The sequence below is a fragment of the Myxocyprinus asiaticus genome, chromosome 25 (assembly GCF_019703515.2).
Source record: "Myxocyprinus asiaticus isolate MX2 ecotype Aquarium Trade chromosome 25, UBuf_Myxa_2, whole genome shotgun sequence".
In the NCBI taxonomy this organism is placed as follows: Eukaryota; Metazoa; Chordata; class Actinopteri; order Cypriniformes; family Catostomidae; genus Myxocyprinus; species Myxocyprinus asiaticus.
In genome coordinates, this window is record NC_059368.1 from 29,344,499 (window position 1) to 29,366,970 (window position 22,472).

General features: G+C 37.7%; 1 protein-coding gene across 1 annotated transcript in view; it reads left to right on the forward strand.

Annotated features, from left to right (window-relative positions):
- The window catches only part of LOC127415992 (tensin-3-like), a 62,805-nt gene that overhangs the window by 24,381 nt on the left and 15,952 nt on the right, over positions 1–22,472 (forward strand). The window contains 3 exon segments of the mRNA XM_051655072.1: positions 3,604–3,713; positions 12,315–12,444; positions 12,871–12,951. Coding sequence (XP_051511032.1) covers positions 3,604–3,713; positions 12,315–12,444; positions 12,871–12,951 — 321 coding nt within the window.

Sequence of the window (22,472 nt, forward strand, 5' to 3'; positions counted from 1 at the left end):
GTATTATAAACCCTATCTTTGATGACAACCTATCCCTCAATGTCACTAAGTAGCCAAAAAAAATGTGGACATGTACCACGGTAGTACCAATGTTATAAATAAAAGCACCATGGCATCACATCACCATCTGAGACCATCATTGTACCATGTTACTGGACTAGTACTTTTTGTAAGGGGTCACAGTCTCTATAGATACACTGTATGCAGTTTTTGTACTTGCCTAATATGGCTACCTGTACAGTCCAGTCCCTTTTTAAATGTGATGTTTGAAGTTATTGGAAGGGACTTAATTTATGTCAATGACTGCACACAAGTAGACATTCACGGTACACAATAGTCCTCTGTGTGCAGTTCCTGACAGTTATAGCTAAAGAAAATAAAGCCCTGCCTTCATTTCATATTTTCATTTTAGTATATGTGTGTGTGTGTGTGTGTGTGTGTGTGTGTGTGTGTGTGTGTGTGTGTGTGTGTGTGTGTGTGTGCACGTGCACAAAATTGTGTCTTTGCTTGAGTATGTAAACATCCAGGTCTAGTATGGAATGCTTGCATAATTTAAATGCGACCTCTGAACTACCTCTTTGTTTAAAAATTCATCTTATTTCTAATGGTGTTAGAAAAACACTGCCCTTGACAAGTATGGCAACTATTTAGTGACACTCTAATTATGTTATATTGTCAGTTTGTCTTTATTTAACACACCTGTTTGAACTCCATACAGTCTTCATGAACTCAATACTCTGGATGCTATGACATCTGCACATTGAGCAGTTTTTGTTTCTTTTGATGTTTGGCAGTTTATTTTTGGGCTTGCATGACAACTCATTTGCCATGTTCTAGCTGGAAGCTCAATGTTTACCTAATGTAAATGACTCAACATCTGCCGTGCAGTATCAGCAGACTTTGCTGTGTCTGACTAAAAGTCAAAAGCTTAGCATAGAGTCTGTGAATGGATATACTGTAATGTCTACACAGAGATGATGCGGATGAGGAATGAAATCTTCCATATCTCCACTTGCAATTACAGGTTATTATTATACCAAACTAATATCACAGGTCTACACTGGGACACAGTTTGTAAACAGAAACTTTCCAGCTGCTGTTGCATTGTACAGAACAAGTGCAATTTAAGGAATATTCCGGGTTCAATACAAGTTAAGCTCAGTCTACAGCATCTGTGGCATATTGTTGGTTACCACAAAAATGTATTTCGACTCGTCCCTTCGTTTCTATAAAAAAAGCAAATATCGAGGTTACAGTGAGGCACTTACAATGGAAGTGAAGAAGGACAATGAAAGTGAATATGGCAAATTTTTAGAGGGTTTAAACACATAAATATGAATCATATAATTTTATAAAAGCACTTGCATTAATTCTTCTGTTAAAACTCAGTTCCATTGTAAGTACCTCACTGTAACCTCGATTTTTGCTTTTTAAAAGAAATTCAAATTAATGAATTTGGACGAGTCCAAATTAACTTTTGTGGTATTCAATATTATGCCACAAATGCTGTCGATTGAGTTTAACTTGTATTGAACCCGTAATATTCCTTTAAAGGTATACTTCACCCAACAATGAAAATTCTGTCATAATTTACTTAACCTCATGTTCCAAACCTGCCCGACTTTCTTTGTTTCTTGAAACACAAAATGAGATATTTAATTACATTTTAGAGACTAACAGCCTCAGTTACCATTTACTTTTGTTGTTGGGATAAAAAGAGCAGCATCAACACTTATTTTTATTATTTCTCCTCTTGTGTTCCACAAAAGAAAGGAAGTCACAGGGCAGGGCTATTCAAATTCATCGACAAGTGAGCCAGATGCAAACAATATTCGGGGCTCATGGGCCAAGCTAGAATGTTTTGTTAACAGAAATCCTCTGTCAGATATTGTGATATAGTAGGCCTATAATATTTTTCACTATATAAATAAAACATATGTGTTCATAGCTTTAATATTGTTTTGTTTTTTGATGAACAAATACAGGGAACTTGGGACAACCAAGATTTCAACTTTCGACTTAGAAGTCGCATGCATTCTTGACAAATGAATGTACTGAACATTTCTATATCTCCGAACTCACGTGTGCCAGTTGTCCATGACTTTAGTTCTTTAATCTTCCCATTTCGTCAAAATGACAGAAATTGATAATTTGCAGCCCAACCTCTGAAACCGTCTAAAAAACATGGCACCACTGAGACGTGGCACAACATCCATCTAGCACAAATTTACAAAGAAAAACAATTGAAAAACAGCACAAAAAGATGCATTTGTTGTGAACAGCTCCTAAGACAACAGACAACCTCACGCAGGCCACTGAAAATTTTATATGGGCTGTGTAGTGCCGAAGTTTGACTCCATAGTATCCTTATGATTAGGGGTAAGTGTAGCGATGGACTTTAGGGACCAAGGAGGTTAGGGTTAGAGGTGTAGGGGTGGTCTTTAGGGATAAAGGCCAATCAGGTAGCGGGGAGTCAGAATCTGGGGGGCAGTCAGATTTCGGCACAACACCGGATTTGGCATGCGGGCTGCCAGTAAAATACCCCTGTTATAGGAGTTTGGAAGGACAGGTGTGAGTAAATGATGACAGAATTTTCATTTTTGCTTGAATTAAACCTTTATGTCATGTGATCCATCAATACACAAGACCCAGTGTCGACCAGTGGTAGTACTAATCGACTAGTCGGTGCAGACTAGTCAGTGCAGCCCTTTTTTTATGTGTGCTATACGTGTTCACCCTGCCTTGCATAAGTCCCCTGTTGAATCACTGATACGATCCCATGATCCTAGATTATTCTAGAACAGACTATTGCTGCAAGCCCCAGTTCAAAGAGCTCTGGCACTAAGACATTTGTTATGGAGTGGTCTTTGAGTAGAGAAGTGAATTGATCATGATGAACAGAGATAGATTCTGAGTGTTATTCTTACTGTAGTGTGTCACCTGATATATGCCCTATGGTGCTAGTGTGTGTATGTGTGTTTGAATACACAGTGTAAGAGCTGAAGAATGCCTTTGAAGTGAGCGTCTCCAGAAAGCGTGTTGTTGTTACCCATCACTGAATCTAAATGAAGGATTTTGTTCGTCTGTAAAATGTAGTTTACAGAGCCGGTTCTGTTTGCCATTTGTATGTATTCTTACTATGTTTTCATAATCATTATGAAACACTGTATGTATGTACAGATCATTTCTTATTTGAATGCTAAAATCTCTTTTTAAATTAGTAAATTATGTTTTTGTGGGATGCATTGTATGATAGCCCTGATTGTTTATGTAAAGTCATAAGCCTCTCCTCAGGGATCTTATCAAAACAAGCATTGTTTAAGAACTTGTTATTTTAGTTCTCTGTTTCTAACTGTGTTTCACTTCGCTCCTTGTTGTTTTAGTGTTAGAAAAGCATGACTAAGAGTCAGATCTTCCTATTCCAAGTTGCTTTACTGTACTTATAATGTTTTTGTAAGGTATGTCCACACAGACAGTGTCCCCTTGCTGAACGGATATTCTGAATGACTGGATACAGTGGAATGTGTTCAGTTATTCTGCAAATTATTAAGTAACTAAAAATAAAATGTTTTTTTTTCTGTGTCTCTTTCACTCTTTTTACAGGTTGGAGGCAACAACAGTTCAGTGATGTCTCCGAATACTCTGTACTACGGAGTGCAGGTAGTGATCTAACCCAGAACATCCAGAACTTTGCCATCGCCATGCCATCTCAGGTATGTACATTATGTACACCCATACTGATGTACATACTGTATACTGATGTGCTATATATACCGTATATCTATCTATATATACTGCATATAAATGTATATATACAGTATACTGTATATACTGTATGCATTAGGGCCGTAGATTTAACGCTTTTATTCAGTGTGATTAATTATGTAAAAATAACATGTTAAAAAATTAACAATTAATCATGTCCCAGGACCATAATATGGAATATATCTGCCACCAGAGCAATTCAGTATTGAAGTACCACCTGTTTTCAGCAGGGGTCAGTAAACTAAACTCCAGCTGTTTAGGCTTTTTCATCCAAACCTGTATTACTTTCTTTCTTTTGTTGAACACTATGGGTGTTGTGTAGTTATATGGCTAATAGGTGTTTTCGTTATAGCTGTTACTAAATTGTGTGTTTTAGCACATCTGGAATGCTGTATTGGTCAATCAGCATACAGGACTGGAACAATCCGTTTTATAAAATCAGTTCATACTTCAAAGTTCCCGTTCAATTAAGCTCTATGGACAGTATCTGTGACATGCTGTCAATTACCACTGAAAATAATTTAGTAATTTAATAATTTAATAAAAAGGATGTGTGACTCATCCTACAGTTTGTTAACACAGACAATTATTGCTTTTACATTAATATTAGGACTGTGAATTGATTTTTTTTTTTTAACTAATTAATTGCATAGTTTTCTGTGACGAATTAAATTATGGTACATGATACATTACAACAAACATTAAAAAATCATCATAAATATATTGACTTTATACTTAGTCTCAAAGAACTTGCAAGAAATTGGTAAGTCAGATAGAGTTAATTAGACACATTTTTACAGGTATTAATCTTTGATAGAGTGTATATATGATACAATGTATTTGATACAATGTGTATATGTATACATGCTATAAAATCAGTGGACATGCTGTAATTAAAAGTTGGGCCAAATCTTGTAGTGTTTTACAGCAGACCTTTTTTAATAATAGGATCAAATAAGCAGATTCAATTCATATCAAACTTTATTGGCAAGAGAAACTTAAGTGTACATTGACAATGCATTATTAGACACTATACATACAGATATGAAACACACTGAATGCTGAAGTTTAATTTGCTGAATTTAAAAATCTCAAAACTTTTATTTTCTCTGGCTGCCATTCAGTCTCTGCAAGTATAGCTGGCTGAATCTTGCTGAATGGCCAGGTCCTTCTTTTAGTGTCTATCGCACACACTCTGGGTCTTTTTTTCATGGTTTTACTTTTGACAGTGCAATGTGAAGAGATATAGCAGCTTGCCCGAATATCTCGCATGGACAGCCTGGTTCACTGCTTGCAGGTAAAATCTCCATTAGACTCCAAGTCTCCAGTAAATCTGCTCCCGTGTTTATTATGCCTGAGTCATGCATAGCTCATATTTGCACAATTTGGTATATTCCAGAGCAATAGGTCATTGATCAGTTCCTGCATTTGCAATTTGGGGATTCCACCACCAGATGATATCAAACAGCTATCGATCACTGTTAATACTTGCCACGATTTGTGTGTCAGTAGATCAATATGATTAATAATAATAATAATAATAATAATAATAATAATAATCATTTGTTTATTTTGTGTAGTACCTTTCCAAAGCTCTAGGGCGCTGCACAGAAATGAAACATAAAACATTAAACAGAGAAACATTTGACAAATACACATTGCAAAAGAATAAACAATGGGAGAGAGGCAAAGCATGTTTCAAGCATCTCGTTACACCGTCAAGTCCACAGGTGAGACACAGGATAGCAGGACAATAGCAAACAGGTTGTACTTCATTGCGAAAAACCGTAGCCTTGGAACGATGGCACTGGCCGACACAATGGGACAGAGTTCATAGTAGCCAAAAAAAAAAACATGAGCACCACATTTTCCATACATACTGTATACAGTATAAGCAGCATGTCACTGTCATAGAAATATGCCTGACATTAATGAATGAATGAACATTACATTTATATAGTGCTTTTCTGACACTACACTCAAAGCACTTTACACAGTGAACAGGGGACTCTCCTCAACCACCACCAGTGTGCAGCATTCACCTGGATGATGCGACAGCAGCCATAGTGCGCCAACACGCTCACCACACACCAGCTATTGGTGGAGAGGAGAGAGTGGTGTGATAGAGCCAGTTAATGGATGGGGATTATTAGGAAGCCATGATTGATAAGGGCCAATGGGGGAATTTGGCCAGGACATCAGGGTTACATCCCTACTCTTTTCAAGAAGTGTCCTGGGATTTTTAATGACCACAGAGAGTCAGGACCTCGGTTTAATGGTGCCTTTTTACAGTGTAGTGTCCCCATCACTATACTGTGACATTAGGAACTACACAGTCCGCAGGGTGAGCACCCCCTGCTGGCCTCCCTAATACCTCTTCCAGCAGCAACCTTAGTTTTCCCAAGAGGTCTCCCATCCAGGTACTGACCAGGCTCAGCCCCTGCTTAGCTTCAGTAGGCAACCAGTCTTGAGCTACTTTTTTTTATCTTTTTTATTTTTCTTTCAATTCACAAAATTACATTTTCATAATTCAATATAATATTTACAAAGAGTACCAGTACTTTTACATCCAAATAATCATTCTAGAAACCAAAAACCAAAAAACATTTCACATGATATATGCATATATATATATATATACCTTTGACATTTCCCCAACCCAAAGATAGCTCTTTTTCATAAAATCTCATTTAGAACTCCAAAATCATTATAGCACAAGAAATTAAACCTTCTGATTTTTACCAATTAATGCAGATTCCTCCCGCCTCCCCTTCATGAATAAACTTATTCCTACTTACAAAAAATTCTTTTACCTCCTTCCCTCCATATTCACAGATCAATTCAATGTCTCTCTTTAATATTGCTTTAAATAAATCTTTTATTTTTACTGCCCTCCCCTCAAAGTGTGCAAAGTTCCTTCTGAGAACAACTGCAAGTCTGGCATGGCTTAAAACAAAATTAATTAAACAAAATTTCCTTTTTTCCTTTTTTTCAAACAAGCCAAACAAAAACATTTTCTTCCACCCTTCCTCCGAATCAGAATCCACATCCCAATTTTCTTTTAATAGCGCTTTCAAAAAATTGAAAAAATCAACTAAAGCATCACATTCCAAAAAATAATGTAAAAAACTCTCATGACCACTTCTACAGACATCACACATCACATCTACATCATTGTTTATTTTATTTAACACCACATTTGTATAAATTCTGTTGTGCCTTATTAAGAAATCGTTGTTCTCACATTCTATGCTGTTATATTTTATATTTAAATTGGACCATATTTTCTTTATCTCTAAGTCTTCAAACACTCTGCACCACACTTTTTCTGCTGCTGGCTTTTTTAGTACATCAACTATTAACCATCTATACACTTTTTTCACGCTCATATCCTTTATTTTATATTTCTCTTCATCTTGCATCACATACATCTCAGGCATACATTGTTCTTTTTTATTAACACATTGTCTCTTAATGATAGTAACCCATTTCACAGGTATACATGATTTTATTCTTTCATAAATTTTATTTACCTTCTCTTTATTTTCCATCCCCTCAAATTCGCTTACGGAGTCATATATGCAATTCTCTCTAAGAAATCCTGGAATAACCTCGTAAATAATGTCTTTTACTTGCTTTATACCACTTTTCATGAATTTGGGTTCATATAACGTTTTGTTGTTATATTTGAACTTTTCATTTAAAAACAGGGGTAGGTTTACAAACATTTGTATTTCATCACACTCATAATCTACCTTAGGTAGAAAACGCCTCCATGCCTCCAGTACCTCCCTGTAAATTTCTGGTATCCCTATAGTCATTGACTGTTTAAAACCCATGTACCAGCCATTATCACCTATTCCTCCTACATCATCAATGTATTTCCTTAAACATTCCTTCCACCCATAATTCCACTTCCCTACCATATATTTTTGTACAATTTTTATTCTCATTGCGGTCTTTTTCATTTCTAAGTCCATCAGGTTTAAACCTCCTTCCCAACTCTTCCCCACCAATGTTTTCTGTGCAATTTTCACCCCCTTCCCTTCCCATATAAAGTCACACACAATTTTGTTTAACTCATTCATTACCCACTCTGGCATTTCAATAACACTCATCACATACACACATACTGATAACAGAAGACTGTTAACAACAATTATTTTCCCTTTTAATCTTAACTTTCTCCCTCTCCACGCTGTACATACCATTCTTATCTTGTTTATCACCCCTGCCCAAGTCATATCCCTCGCCTCTTTACTTTCCACCCCTAAATGCACTCCCAACACCTTCATGTACTTTTCCTCCACTCTAAATCCCACGTCTATTTTCTCTACCTCTCCTACGTACATTATTTCTGATTTATCTTTATTTATTTTAGCTCCAGATGCCCTCCCATACTTCCTTACTAACTCTAAAACCCTTACCACACTTCCACCCTCCCTCACTGTGATTGTTGTGTCATCTGCATATTGGTTTATTATGCATCTCCCTCCATATGGCAATTCAATCCCTTCTACCCTTTTGTCTCTTTTGATTAGTGTGGCCAGGGGTTCCACTACAATAGCATATAATAATGTAGATAGTGGACACCCTTGCCTCACCGACCTCCCCACCTCAAAAGTGTCTGTTAATACTCCGTTTACTTTAACACAACTCCGTGCACTTCCATACAGTCTCTTCACCCATCCCACCATTCTCCCCCCAAAACCAAACTTCTCTAATGTCCTATACAAAAATTGGTGCTCTACTCTATCGAAGGCCTTGTTCCAATCTATCCCTAACACTATTCCCCCTATTTTGTCTTGCTTCATATACTCAATCACATCCCTAACTGTCCCTATTGTATTTGCTATATCCCTACCTGGTATGCTATAACTCTGTGTTGGTTGAACTATGTCGCCTATCACTCTTTTTATCCTGTTTGCTAATAATTTTGTAAGTATTTTATAATCCACGTTTAATAAACTGATTGGCCTATAATTTTCTAAATCTAATTTATTCCCCTTCTTATACACTAACGTTATCACCCCCTCTACCATCCTATCCTGCACTAACCCTGTTCTTTCCATCCCCCTAAATACCTCCACTAGTATTGGTGCTATCTCTTTTTTATATACTTTATACCACTCTATGCCTATCCCATCACTTCCCGGGCTTTTCCCACTTCTTAATCCGTCTATTGCTTCTATCACTTCTTCCTCATCTATTTTCCTATCACACCACCTCCTATCTTCTTCACTCAACTCACTTTCCACACTCTCTAGGACTTCATCTATACTTTTCTCCTCCACTCCTCCCCTCTTGTATAACTCCCCGTAAAACTCCTGGACCCTCTCCAATATATCCACATAATCTTTTATTGCCACTCCCTCCTTTGTGTTTATTTCATTTATATATGCCCTACTCTGCCTCCTTTTCTCCAATCCTAGGAAGTACCCTGTGCACTTTTCACCCTCCAGCGCATACTTCGCCTTACTTCTCAGGATTGCTCCTTTACATTTCTCCCTCTCATACTTCTCTAATTCCATCTTCACCTTAACATATTTTTCCATGCTATATCCCTCCTCATCTTCAGCTCTGCTCAACTCCACCCTCAATCTTTCTCTCAATACCCTCTCTTCCTTCCTCATCTTTTCCCTCCTTTTCTTGCTATGCCTAATACTAATTAGTTTTACTTTATTCTTTATCTTCTCCCATCTTCCCCCTATACTATCATCTATCCTATTACTTTCCTTATATACCTCTATCCTCTCATTTTCCTTATCTAAAATATCCCTAATCTGTTGCTCATATTCTTCCTCCTCAATATACCCTGCATTCAAAATCCACATCCCTCCCCCTACCTCCTCACTCCCTACTTTAATTTTAAACCTAACCCCGTCATGATCACTTAAACTATTTTCCTGGTGCCTTATTCCATCTATATACCTAATAATTTCCCCCTGTACTAACACTAAATCTATTCTACTCTGTTTTAAAACCCCATTCCTCATCTGTCTCCTAGTGAATTCTCTCTTCTCTGGGTTTTCATACCTCCAAACATCTATCAGTCCTTTATCTCTCATCACCTCCATCAACATCACCCTTGATTTCTCCCATCTAAATTTTACCCCCTTCCCCACATCAAGCCTACTACATTTAATATTAAAGTCCCCTACTACAATACACCTCCCCACAATTAACTCTTTTAACACCTCTATAATTTCTCTCCTATCTATTTCTATGTTTGGGACATAAATATTAATTAATCTAAATTCTATCTTCTTATATTTAAACTCAATTACTAAAATCCTCCCTATCTGATCCTTGTACACCTCCTTTATATCTTCTACACTGTCTTTTTTAATCATTATTGCTACACCCCTTGCATTCCTAGCCCCATTATTATAATATATGTCTCCCTTCCACTCCTCTCCCACCTCTCTCACCTTATCCTCATCCCAATTAGTTTCTTGTAAACAAATAATATTACTTCGAAAAATAAACAAACACTCCTTCATCTTCTTCCTATCCCTTAAACCATTTACATTAATTGAAGTTACAGTGGCCATGAGAGCAAACAAACAAAGAAAGGAGTTGTCAATCATTCATTTAAAACAAACATCACATACCCGATCGTTGTTCTTTAATCTGTTCAGCTCGTTCTCTGTCCTTCTTCGCCTTTCTCTTAGCACTCAGTCTCTTAGTTGTCATCTTCACGCTTCTCAAGCCCACTCCTCTCTCCTCCTCCCTCCTTACTCCTCCACTTCTTGATCTTGGCTCTTGTACTGTTTCTTTCTTTTCCACCACTCCATCTCTCTCCTTCTCGCAACCTTCTTCTCCCTCCTCGCTTTCTCCCTTCTGCTCCATCTCCTCCTCATCATCGCCATCATCGCTCGTACTTTCAGCCCTATATCTCCATTCCATTTTATCTCCACCTTCGCCAGCCTCGCCTTCGCCCTTCATCTCTCTCTCCACATCATCGCCGACCTCCTCGTCCTGCTCCTCTGTCCGCTTGTTTTCTGTTCTTTCACCATCATCTTCTTGTCCACTTTCCTCCACTCTTTCTTCTCCCCTTCGATTATCACACTCTCTCGCGTAGTGTCCCTCCTTGCCACATTTGAAGCATTTAAACTCAGGGCACTCTCTGAATATGTGCCCTGGTTTAATACATAGTCTACAGACACGCACTTATCTATCGTGAATAACACGAAAATATTCCATGCCCCTCAAAGTCTCAAACTTTGTAGAATATGGAAGTGACCGCACTTGCTCAGTGAAGCGAACCTTTAGAAATCTTGTTCCATCAGCTGTCTCTGTTCCAGGCCATATCTGCCGTTTGATTGCTGAAATCGGTTTTACTCCCCACTCCTCCAGTTTAGTGAATATCTTTTCATCTTCTAGATACACCGGTAGATTTATAAAAGACACCATCATCTCGTTGTTAATAATGTCTCTGGCATGCACCATCGCTCCTTTTATTCTCACCCCATCCATTAGTTTGCTCTTTGCCTCATTGTCTTTCATTGTTAGTTCATAAATCCTTTCGCTTCTCACTCTGCAGCCCATCACTTCTCCACATTGCTCCTTCACCCCCTTCAGTAATTCCATCATGGAAACATTCTCAGTTCCTTCCACCTCCACCTCCACAGTTAGCTCCTTGCAGTATTTCATTCTCTGTTCTCCACTCACTTCACCACAGTTCTTCACACTCTCTTGTCGTTCACTTCCTATTCCTTTGCTTGTTCCATGTCCTTTCTCATTATGATTTCTCTTTCTTTTGTCATTTTCAGTTTGCTGAACTTTGTCTTTACATCTCTCCTCACCTTCATTCTTTGTGTCCATTTCCTTTCTCGTCATCGTTTGTTCTATCATCTTGTTCATAGCCATGCTATCCATCCGTAATATTAAACTCAGAAAGGTCCCCCAAACAGCAAAGCTGTTGGGGGCAAAACAACTGGAATTAAACCTAACTTTTCAAAAATAGAAGCACACGAAAAAAATAAGAACAAAAGCACTATGATATAAAGAAAGTCTCCAAACAAACACTCTCCTGTAGCTTTGTTGCTTGCTAACACACTGGACTGTACCACTATGTGAGCTCAGGGTGGTATGGCTGCTGGCCAAGCAACAAGGACGTAGTAATGCACAAAAAAACTTAAAACACAAATGGTCTTTATTTCACATACAACCCATTTACACAACCAAATACTTATGAATAGGCTGTCTTCATATATATTGACGTTGCTTGACAGGGAACGGAATAAAAGGTCACAGATGGCGCAATAGCCGGAGAAGAACCTCTGAATTAAATTTAATTAACCCAGCCCAGTAGTGTTTTGCACACATGATTTCGCCAACCCACTTGCGCATAGAGGTATCGCATGCTTGCATAAAAATACCAGTGCTGCGCTTAAGACTTAGCGCTCTTAAAATAAGGCCCTATATGAGACTAGTGTGACAAGATAGCTCACCATCCTTATCTGTGTAAAGTTATATGTTTAACTTGCATTGAACCTGGTACATTCCCACAACAATGCCTCATATTTGTTTTCTGTCTGTTTCAGCAAAGTCTATATTACACTGACAGTGTTGACTTTGGTGACCTCACTCCAGAGGCTGACAGTCCTTTGTGGGCGGGCCTTAACCAAGTTCCACCCACACCAGCATTTCCTGTGTCACCCCCCACTTTATATGGTAAGAGTGACACTTTGTGTTTGTATTGTGAGACATAGGCATTTGTCTTTAACTGTCGCTTTCATTAAGAATGAATAGCATTGTTTATTTGCACTCACTGTCTGCATTGTTTTAGTACCCGATTTACTAACAGAATTATTCAAAAGTTTGCACTAAAAAAAACTGCAATGATATTACCATGTTTTATGGACATGGGACCATGGTACTAACATGGTAATAACATTTTTGGACACTGTCATGATTACGATAATACCACAGTATTCTTTGAAGTACTTGGAGTAAATGAAAATGATTCTAATGCAGAACCATTATATAATATCAAAGTACTATAGCATTGCCGTCTGATATAATCTGTAATGGTTAGCAGATATGTTCAGTCTATCATGTAATGAATTGGGATTTTATCTCTTATCTTTCTCCCCACAGTGAAGTGTGCACACGACTTCATTCCTTCAAGAACTGACTCTCAAACTAGAAGACACTACATGTCATTTCCAACATGGCAAGGTAATCAGTTGCCATGATAATCAAGTAATTCTTACTGATAGCTACATCCTTGTGCCACTTCCTTGTACATCTGATGTAGCAATATCATATCTTCATCTACTTTGAGAGGATGTTCCAGAAAAAGTTCCCAACTTAGAAGTGCAGTATAATTGAATGTGTAATTTCGATGCTGCTAGTGTCCCCAAATGGAATTTCAAACATTATGACACACTCCCTCATCTGCCATTGGTCAATAAACAGACTGTCCCACCCTAAAGTCACACCATTGGTTGAGTCAATGTTGCTATGTTGGGATGCACCTTAGAGCCACAGTGTTACACTCTTTGGGGAAATCAACCTGCAAATGGGTTACTAATAGTTCAGTCCTGACAACTCTCTGAAAGATTTAGCATGTTAATGTAGGTATGAAATATTGATAGGATTTTGGTCTTGGTGGAGTAGATCTGCTACGCTGCTGTTGCTGCTTTAGTGCAAGCACGGAAACTTGCTACTACTAGAACATACACAGACATACTGAGTTAAGCATGAGGACATGCTGTTGCTGCACTATTAGAAACATACAAGACATACTGCATCAAGCATGTATGACATGCTGCTGCACAATTAGACAAATACAATCATGTAGCAGATACAGACAAGTGGAGCTGGGGAGGAGGAGGGTTTCAGAGAAAACTCTCGCAGCGCATTGCAGTGAAACCAGCTTACTTGCAAACTGAGCAAATTTAAATGTTAGGTACAGAGAGAGTGTGCAAGTTGATTGGCTACCTGATTACAAATCAAAGGACCTATCAGCTTACACCATGTGAGCCGATTGGCTTAACACATCACATTACTTGCAAACTGAGCAATTTAAATGTTAGGTACAGAGAGAGTGTGCAAGTTGATTGGCTAACAGATAACAAGCTCAAAGAACCTATCAGCTTGCCCCACATTGAGTGTCAGGGCTGAACTTTGGGTCATTTGTCTCTACACGTTAATCTTGTATAGGAGAAAGTATGCTACAAAAGAAAATGTACACATTTCACCTTTAGAAATCATTGTGCGGACATTGCATTGTGTGTATCTTCAGCTTGCTGATGGATAATCTTTGGTTGATTCAGGCAAGGAAAGCATCCAACTGTATCTCACATGATTATGAACTTTTAAAATTGTCCCATTGGGCAAAGTCTCCCTTGCTGTTGTTACAAAATCTGTGCTACTTAAAATAACTCTGCTACAGGATGTGGCCCTCTGGGTCAGTATGCATACTTCCTGTAACCTGGCCATCAAGTGCTTTGGGAACTAGAACTTGGCATCAAAACTTTATATTAGATTACTACAACTTTTACAAATCACACTCTTTAGACCATTTATTGACTATGACTAGTCAATCATCAGTGCATACTTAAAAACAATAAAATAAATGATTTATTATTGTTTGAAAACATCTTCACATTCACAAACATTCATACATGGATATGAACACAAAATGTACAACTATTGCACACAGTGTTATTTCCCTGTGTATATCCGTCAGTTATGTACAGTAAGTAGTAATCAGGGAAATAGTATCGTCTGATTACATCTTGATGAGAAAACATAGAAAAATGGGGAGAAGTATAAAGATAAACTGGTGTGGCCAAAGAAGGATTTGTCAGATCCTTCAGGATTGAAAATTCAGCTTTTAAGTAAATTAAGAGTTTCCTGTTTTAATTTTAGTTTTGGGCTTGTGGTGAATGTTTTAATAATTGTCCTTTTAGTCACAGCTTGGGACCACAGGGAAATTTATTTATTTATTTTAAAATAATGACAATATCCATGATGGCTAGCTTAAGTTGATTCTTGTTTTATTTTGGAATGGATGTTACAATAAATTGAATTTAAAACTGAAAAGAAAATTAAATGAAATTAAAGCTTGAGATTAACCTAAAAACTATACAAAATCTATTTGAACTAAATAAGTAAATAATGCACATTGCATATGGTCAATAAAGAAGTTGCCACACTGGGATTTCTAACAAAACATAACCTGTCCTGTAGAGGGAGCTGCAGTGCAATTATTTTGCTGCAGTGTTGCGTCCATAGTCACACTCTGCAAAAAATAACTTAAAATAATAATAATAATAATAAATATTCTAATCCAGCATTTTTGTGGATACATTAAACATTTACTTGAGAAGCAAAATGGTGTACGATAATAAGACTTTTTTAATTAAGCTTATAACACAAACAAAATTTAGTGCGTTATATTGTGTAATTTGCACAATTTTCTTTCAGGAAATTTCATGAGTAAATGTATCTTGGTAAAGAATGTTTAGATATTTTAACTGTAAAATAAGGCCGATAAAGAAAAAAGAAAAAAAAATGTAATGTAGCATTATATGTGCTTTCACTTAATAAATGTATGTTTATTAATTTAATATATTCTTTTATCCAAAGAAGATTATTACAAATGATGAATAAAACAAAATAATGCTGTTTTTAGAGTGAAAGTAAAACACACTTAAATACTCCTCAGATCAAATTAGCTGCCTTGTAGTCTGATTTCTGGCATAAAAACCTTTTCTGCCTAATTACATAATAATAAACAATGTTATAATGAAACAGACTTATAAAATTTACATTTTCACTATTTCATGCTTGTAAAAATTTACAATTTCATGTTTTCCTCCAGAAAGATGTTCCAGAGGATGGAGCACATGTTCAGAGGATGTGTTGTATATTTTAATTGCCAGATGTGGGAAGATATGCTGGTTACATCATTTTAGTCCACTTATGCTTTAATTCCCAAATAAACTGGAGATATAGAAGCTCTTACAGCCAAACTCTCACTGATAGACAAATCTAAATATTTACACAGATCTTTGAAGGGAGAAGAAAGGAAAAGCACATTCTATGAAAATGGATTTATGTGCTACTGAGGCTAGGCTACAAGGGTCACATTTACAGTAACGTTTGCCTATGCAAAAGTCACATATCCATTTCCAGGACTTTGCTATGATGGCTGGCTGCTGGGTTTTCTGGTTGCTTGCTTACTAGCCCCTCTATAATATAATTCTGTGGTATATCTATTGTTGCGAGTGTGTTTAACGTGTAGATGGAGCACATGGTGAAGAGCATAAGGGTCCCATAAAAGCACATTCTTACCTCTGACCCCTGGTGCTGCAGTTTGGATAGGTGAAACAGACTGGGAGAGTGCCGAAAACAATGCTTGAACCATTTGTCAAAAGGCAGTAGAGCACTCATGAACTCATATGTTAATTAAGCCATGGGGGTCTTTCTCCCTCATACCAATTGGGGAAAGTCGTTCCACCCTCCCTCTTCCTTTCCTTCAGCCCTCCCCCTTCCCTGTCCCCCTTCCCACCTCCTCAAAGCAGGAATCAGTCAATCTGTGGCACAGTCCCACTGGAAGAATGGAGTGAAGTAGTTTTCCATCTGGGTCTAACAGTATTCCAAAAACCCAGTGACTTCATTCAAGCTGGGCACAAATGAGTAGAGAGAGAGAGGGGTAGGGGTAGGGGGAGAGTTATACAAAACAGACTGTATGACGTGCCATCCGTGGTCAGTGTTTGCATCGGGAAGCAGACAGCACTCAAGAAGAGAAAGGGAAAGAGAGAGATATGGAATAAGAGACAAAGTAGACGTTAGATAGTAAGACTGTGAACAAGGACTTAAAAAGAAGGAGTGTCAGTGTCACTTGAAAACAAAGTGAGCGTGCTGGAGCGTTTGGACCCAGCAGTTGGTGGCAATTCATACTTATCTCTGTGGATGAGTCTTCTGTGAGGAATTCTTGAGCATGACTGCTTCTCTAGGTATGCAAGGAGGTATTTAGTGGCATTTTGATCCAACTTTTCAATGCGTTGTGCTTGTGTTTGTGCATTTCTGTGTGTAAGAAAGCATTTGTCTGAGTGTTTGTATGCTAATACATCAGCCATTTGCTGTGGCCATCTCTGGCAGACTTGAATTGTCTCCTTGTCAGCAGGAAGTTTATGTAAATACCCCCTCAACATGGAAAATAGACTTCTGTTCTGTTCTCTTCTCTTATGTGGACTTTTGCATCTTAAATACACTGGGGTGAGTAAAAAAACAAGCAACCTGGTCTGGAAAAACAAGCCCAAAATAAGCCACTTGCCTCACCAAAATAAGTGATAATTATCTATATTTTTCTCCTGTTTGGTGGATTTATTAGCATAGGAATCATAACAACATACAGTTTATAGTTCAATTTTAAATCTGCTTCTCAGTCAAAACCTGGCAGCATATTATTGCATCATATTTAACAATAATTTAGTGAAGACTTGGAAACAACTGAGAAAAGTACTTTTTACCTCTAATAATGTTTTCCTTGTATTTGGATTAACTGTGCATGTATATGTAGTAATTATTCATAGTTGTTGAAAAGGTTTTTATTCACAGAGTGCTTCATCCACAATTGGCAATTAGGCAAAGAAATGTGTGATGCAGCAGTTTCCTTCAGGATCAACACACATTTTTTTCAGGCAACATGAAGTGGTGTAGTTCCAAAAATTTACTGTGATAAACCCTTTGGCCTTTGGTTTCATGAAAAAATAATCAGAACAAAAACAGGTTATAACCGGTTACCAGCATTTAAAAATAAAATGTTCACTCAGGAACAATTGAAAATCACTTTGTTCCAGTTTTCGGTTACATTCAGCTAAAAATTGTTTTTGGTTTTCGTTCCTTGAACCATTTTAATCTCTGGTTTCAATACATAAAATTTTTAAAGCAAAATCAACCAGTAAAAAGTGTGTGCAAAAATCCACAACCTAACCCGAAAGGCGTTACATTCACTGTTAATACTACCAGAATTAATATCAGATTTAAATTGCACCTGACCCAGCCCATCAGTGCTTTGAGCACGAAATTTTGCCAAACCCACTTGCGCCTAGATTTAGCACATGCTTGCGTGAAAATACCAAAACTTCATAGCCATGCCCACCGACTTTGGACGTACTTAATGCACAGCGCTGCGCTTAGTGCTAGCACTCTTAAAATAGGGCCCTTAATACCTTATATCATTATGCTTCTTAAGTGTTATTTTAATTTTTTTTATAGTACTTATTTTTTAGAGAAAGTATCTTGAATTTAAGTGTTTTTGGACTCGTTCCAATGGCAGATTATTTCACTTATTCTAAGCATATACTATTCTAAATGTAATAAGGTTATAGCTTAAATCAAGTGAACAAAATCTGCTAATTAAACATCAACATCACTTTCATGCAAAATATTTTCTCTCAAAACAAGTTTTAATGTCTTTGCCATGTCTGGAATTTTGCTTTCCTGGTAAATCTTACTTTAAGGATGTTTTATAATATTTTTTAAGATTTTTGCAGTGTAATATGTCATCATAGTTCATGCTGCCTGATTATTGTACACCAAACAACTGAGAAGCCAAAATAAAAGGCCAGAGTCAAGTGTTTTCTTTCAAGTTGAAGAGGGCTCAGGACATTTGTGTGTGTTTGTTAAGTGAGTACATGGTAGATTTGTGTTTTAGAGTACTATTTTGGTTTGTTTATACAACCCCAATTCCGAAAAAGTTGAGACAGTGTGAAAAATGCTAACAAAAACAAAAAGGAGTGATTTGTAAATTATATTCACACTTTGCTATATTGAAAGCACTACAGCCACACATTATATGATGTTTTTCCTTGTGAATGTTTATTTATTTATTTATTTATTTTAAATGTACAGTCATTTCAAATCAGATGATTGCAACACGCTCCAAAAAAGTTGGGACATTCAAGTGTTTACCACTGTGAAACATCACCATTTCTTCTAATAACACTTATAAGCATTTGGGCACTGAAGACACACGTTTGTTAAGTTTAGAAAGTGGAATTGTCCCCCAATCATCCATTATGCAGGTCTTCAGCTGCACAATTGTACGGGGTCTTCGTTACTGTATGGTGTGTTTCATAATGCACCACACATTCTCATCTGGAGACAGGTCAGGACAGCAGGCAGGCCAATCTAGCACCCGCACTCTCTGCTTTCACAGCCATGCACTTGTAACCCGGGCAGTATGTGGTTTGAAGTTATCCTTTAGGAAAATGCAGGGAAGTCCCTGGAAAAGATGGTGCTGGATGGCAGTATATGTTGCTCCAAAATTTGTACATATCTGTCTGCATTCATGGTGTTCTCACAGATGTGCGAGTTACCCATGCCATGGGCACTGACACATCCCTGGCCCACACTGGCTTTTGGATAATAACAGCTTGGATAGTCCTTTTCCTCTTTGGCCTGGAGAACACGACGGCTGTGTTTCTCAAAAACTATTTGAAATGTGGACTCTTCAGACCAAAAATCACGGTTCCACTGTTCTACTTTCCATCTAAGATGAGACCGAGCTCAGAGAAGTTGGCAGTGCTTCTGGACAGTGATAATGTATGCTTCTGCTTTGCATAGTAAAGTCTTAACTTGCATCTGTGGATGCAGCGGCGAGTGGTATTGACTAACAAAGGTTTACTAAAGTAATCCCAAGCCCATGTTCATGATATCCATTACAGACGTTTTTTAAGACAGTGATGTCTGAGGGATCGGAGATCATGTGCATTCAGAAATGGTTTTCGTCTTGCCTTTTACGCATTGAGATTTGACCAGATTCCTTGAATCTTTTAACTATATTGTGCACTGTAGAGGGTGAAATGCCCAAAATCCTTCCAATTTGTGTTTGGGGAACTTTGTTCTCAAAGTGCTGGATTATTTGCTGAAGCACCTGTTGGCAAATTGACAAGTCTCAAATTGACTTGCTCTTGAAGGACTAATCTGTTTTTGGAGGCTCCTCCTTATATACTGTGACATTTACATTTATGCATTTGGCAGATGCTTTTATCCAAAGCGACTTACAGTGCCCTTATTACAGGGACAATCCCCCTGGAGCAACCTGGAGTTAAGTGCCTTGCTCAAGGACACAATGGTGTCTGTGGGGATTGAACGAACAACCTTCCGCTCATCAGTTCAGTGCTTTAGTCCACTACACCACCACCATTCTAATCATGACACGATTGCCTCACCTGTGTAACATCTCCTGTTTCACATCGCCTTGTTATTTCAACTCGTCAAATTGTTATTAGTCTTAAATTGCCCCTGTCTCAACTTTTTTGGAGTGTGTTGCAATCATCTGATTTGAAATGACTGTACATTTTCAAAAATCAATGAAATTCACAATGTAAAACATCATATAATGTTTAGTTGTAGTGCTTTCAATATAGCAAAGGGTGAATATAATTTACAAATCACTCCTTTTTGTTTTTATTAGCATTTTTCATTTTTCTGAATTGGGGTTGTATGTGCATGTTTCCTGTTTCAGCTTCCCTTAAAACTTGTGTACAGTGTGTCTGAAGATGTGAATTCAATATTGGCTTGAGTTAGTTTACACTATATTATCCATTACATTTTCTATAAAAATGGAAATTTCCCTTTGACACTGGCATAAAAATATGACATACCAACACATACAATACTTACACATTTAAGCATAAACAGGCAAAGAAATTGAGCTAACAACAAGACTATTGCCAATTAAATAAAGGATGTTCTATATACATGTAGCTGGACATTCTGAAAGTCCTGCTGAATGTTTGTGCTTTAGATTAACCTATAATTTTTATGTTCTTGTTTTGTTCTGTCAGTGTTTTAAAAGGCTTGGCATTCCTTGTGGGCATTTCACACAAACACACACAGAAACATAGTCAACAGTCCACTGTTTTACCAAAGGATAAAGGTGTTCTTGCTTTCTCTTTCTCCCCTTTTATTTCACTCCGTTTTCTGGCTCACTTACACTTGACTTGTCCCATAATTCACATCTCATTGGTGATTTAGAATGGTAGGCATTTTCTTGTCTGGCCAGGCAGATTTATCAAGCAGCCATGGTAGGTCCTAAAACACAAAGAGATAGACATGTGTTGTTGTGAGTATCAGTGTGTGTTCATGTGTGGAGTAGTTAGGCCTTTGATGGTTGGAGAAGCTGATGGAGGTAAAGTAGAATCCTGGACACAGCGGGGAGCATTGTTCCCTCTGTATGTCCAGAGTCTCTGCACAAGGGACAGTTTTGTATGAATCTGAATTCACATGAATGTGGGGAGGGAAAGAATGTCTTATGTAATCAAAGTATGGATCATGGGTCAGTTTAAACTGCAATTCCATTTGCATTTAAAAACAACAGACAATCAAGCCACCCAAAAACAAGCAATTTGGTTTGTTTGCGCATTACAGCTTTTTAACCAGATGAGAGAATCACATTTGACAAAGGCGTCTTTTTCAGTGTCATGACCCAACAAAGTCTTTTAAGAACAACATTAAATGAACAAGCAAACATTTCATAGACATGAATAAACCATAGTATAATTACTAAATATTGTTCGTTTTCAAAAAAATGTGCCATTTTGCAGTATTAAAGAGAACTAAGGGTCATACTGTATATACATACAGGTGCATCTCAATAAATTAGAATGTCGTGGAAAAGTTCATTTATTTCAGTAATTCAACTCAAACTGTGAAACTCGTGTATTAAATCAATTCAATGCACACAGACTGAAGTAGTTTAAGTCTTTGGTTCTTTTAATTGTGATGATTTTGGCTCACATTTAACAAAAACCCACCAATTCACTATCTCAAAAAATTAGAATACATCATAAGACCAATAAAAAAAAACATTTTTAGTGAATTGTTGGCCTTCTGGAAAGTATGTTCATTTACTGTATATGTACTCAATACTTGGTAGGGGCTCCTTTTGCTTTAATTACTGCCTCAATTCAGCATGGCATGGAGGTGATCAGTTTGTAGCACTGCTGAGGTGGTATGGAAGCCCAGGTTTCTTTGACAGTGGCATTCAGCTCATCTGCATTTTTTGGTCTCTTGTTTCTCATTTTCCTCTTGACAATACCCCATAGATTCTCTATGGGGTTCAGGTCTGGTGAGTTTGCTGGCCAGTCAAGCACACCAACACCATGGTCATTTAACCAACTTTTGGTGCTTTTGGCAGTGTGGGCAGGTGCCAAATCCTGCTGGAAAATGAAATCAGCATCTTTAAAAAGCTGGTCAGCAGAAGGAAGCATGAAGTGCTCCAAAATGTCTTGGTAAACGGGTGCAGTGACTTTGGTTTTCAAAAAACACAATGGACCAACACCAGCAGATGACATTGCACCCCAAATCATCACAAACTGTGGAAACTTAACACTGGACTTTAAGCAACTTAAGCTATGAGCTTCTCCACCCTTCCTCCAGACTCTAGGACCTTGGTTTCCAAATGAAATACAAAACTTGCTCTCATCTGAAAAGAGGACTTTGGACCACTGGGCAACAGTCCAGTTCTTCTCCTTAGCCCAGGTAAGACGCCTCTGACGTTGTCTGTGGTTCAGGAGTGGCTTAACAAGAGGAATACGACAACTGTAGCCAAATTCCTTGACACGTCTGTGTGTGGTGGCTCTTGATGCCTTGACCCCAGCCTCAGTCCATTCCTTGTGAAGTTCACCCAAATTCTTGAATCGATTTTGCTTGACAATACTCATAAGGCTGCAGTT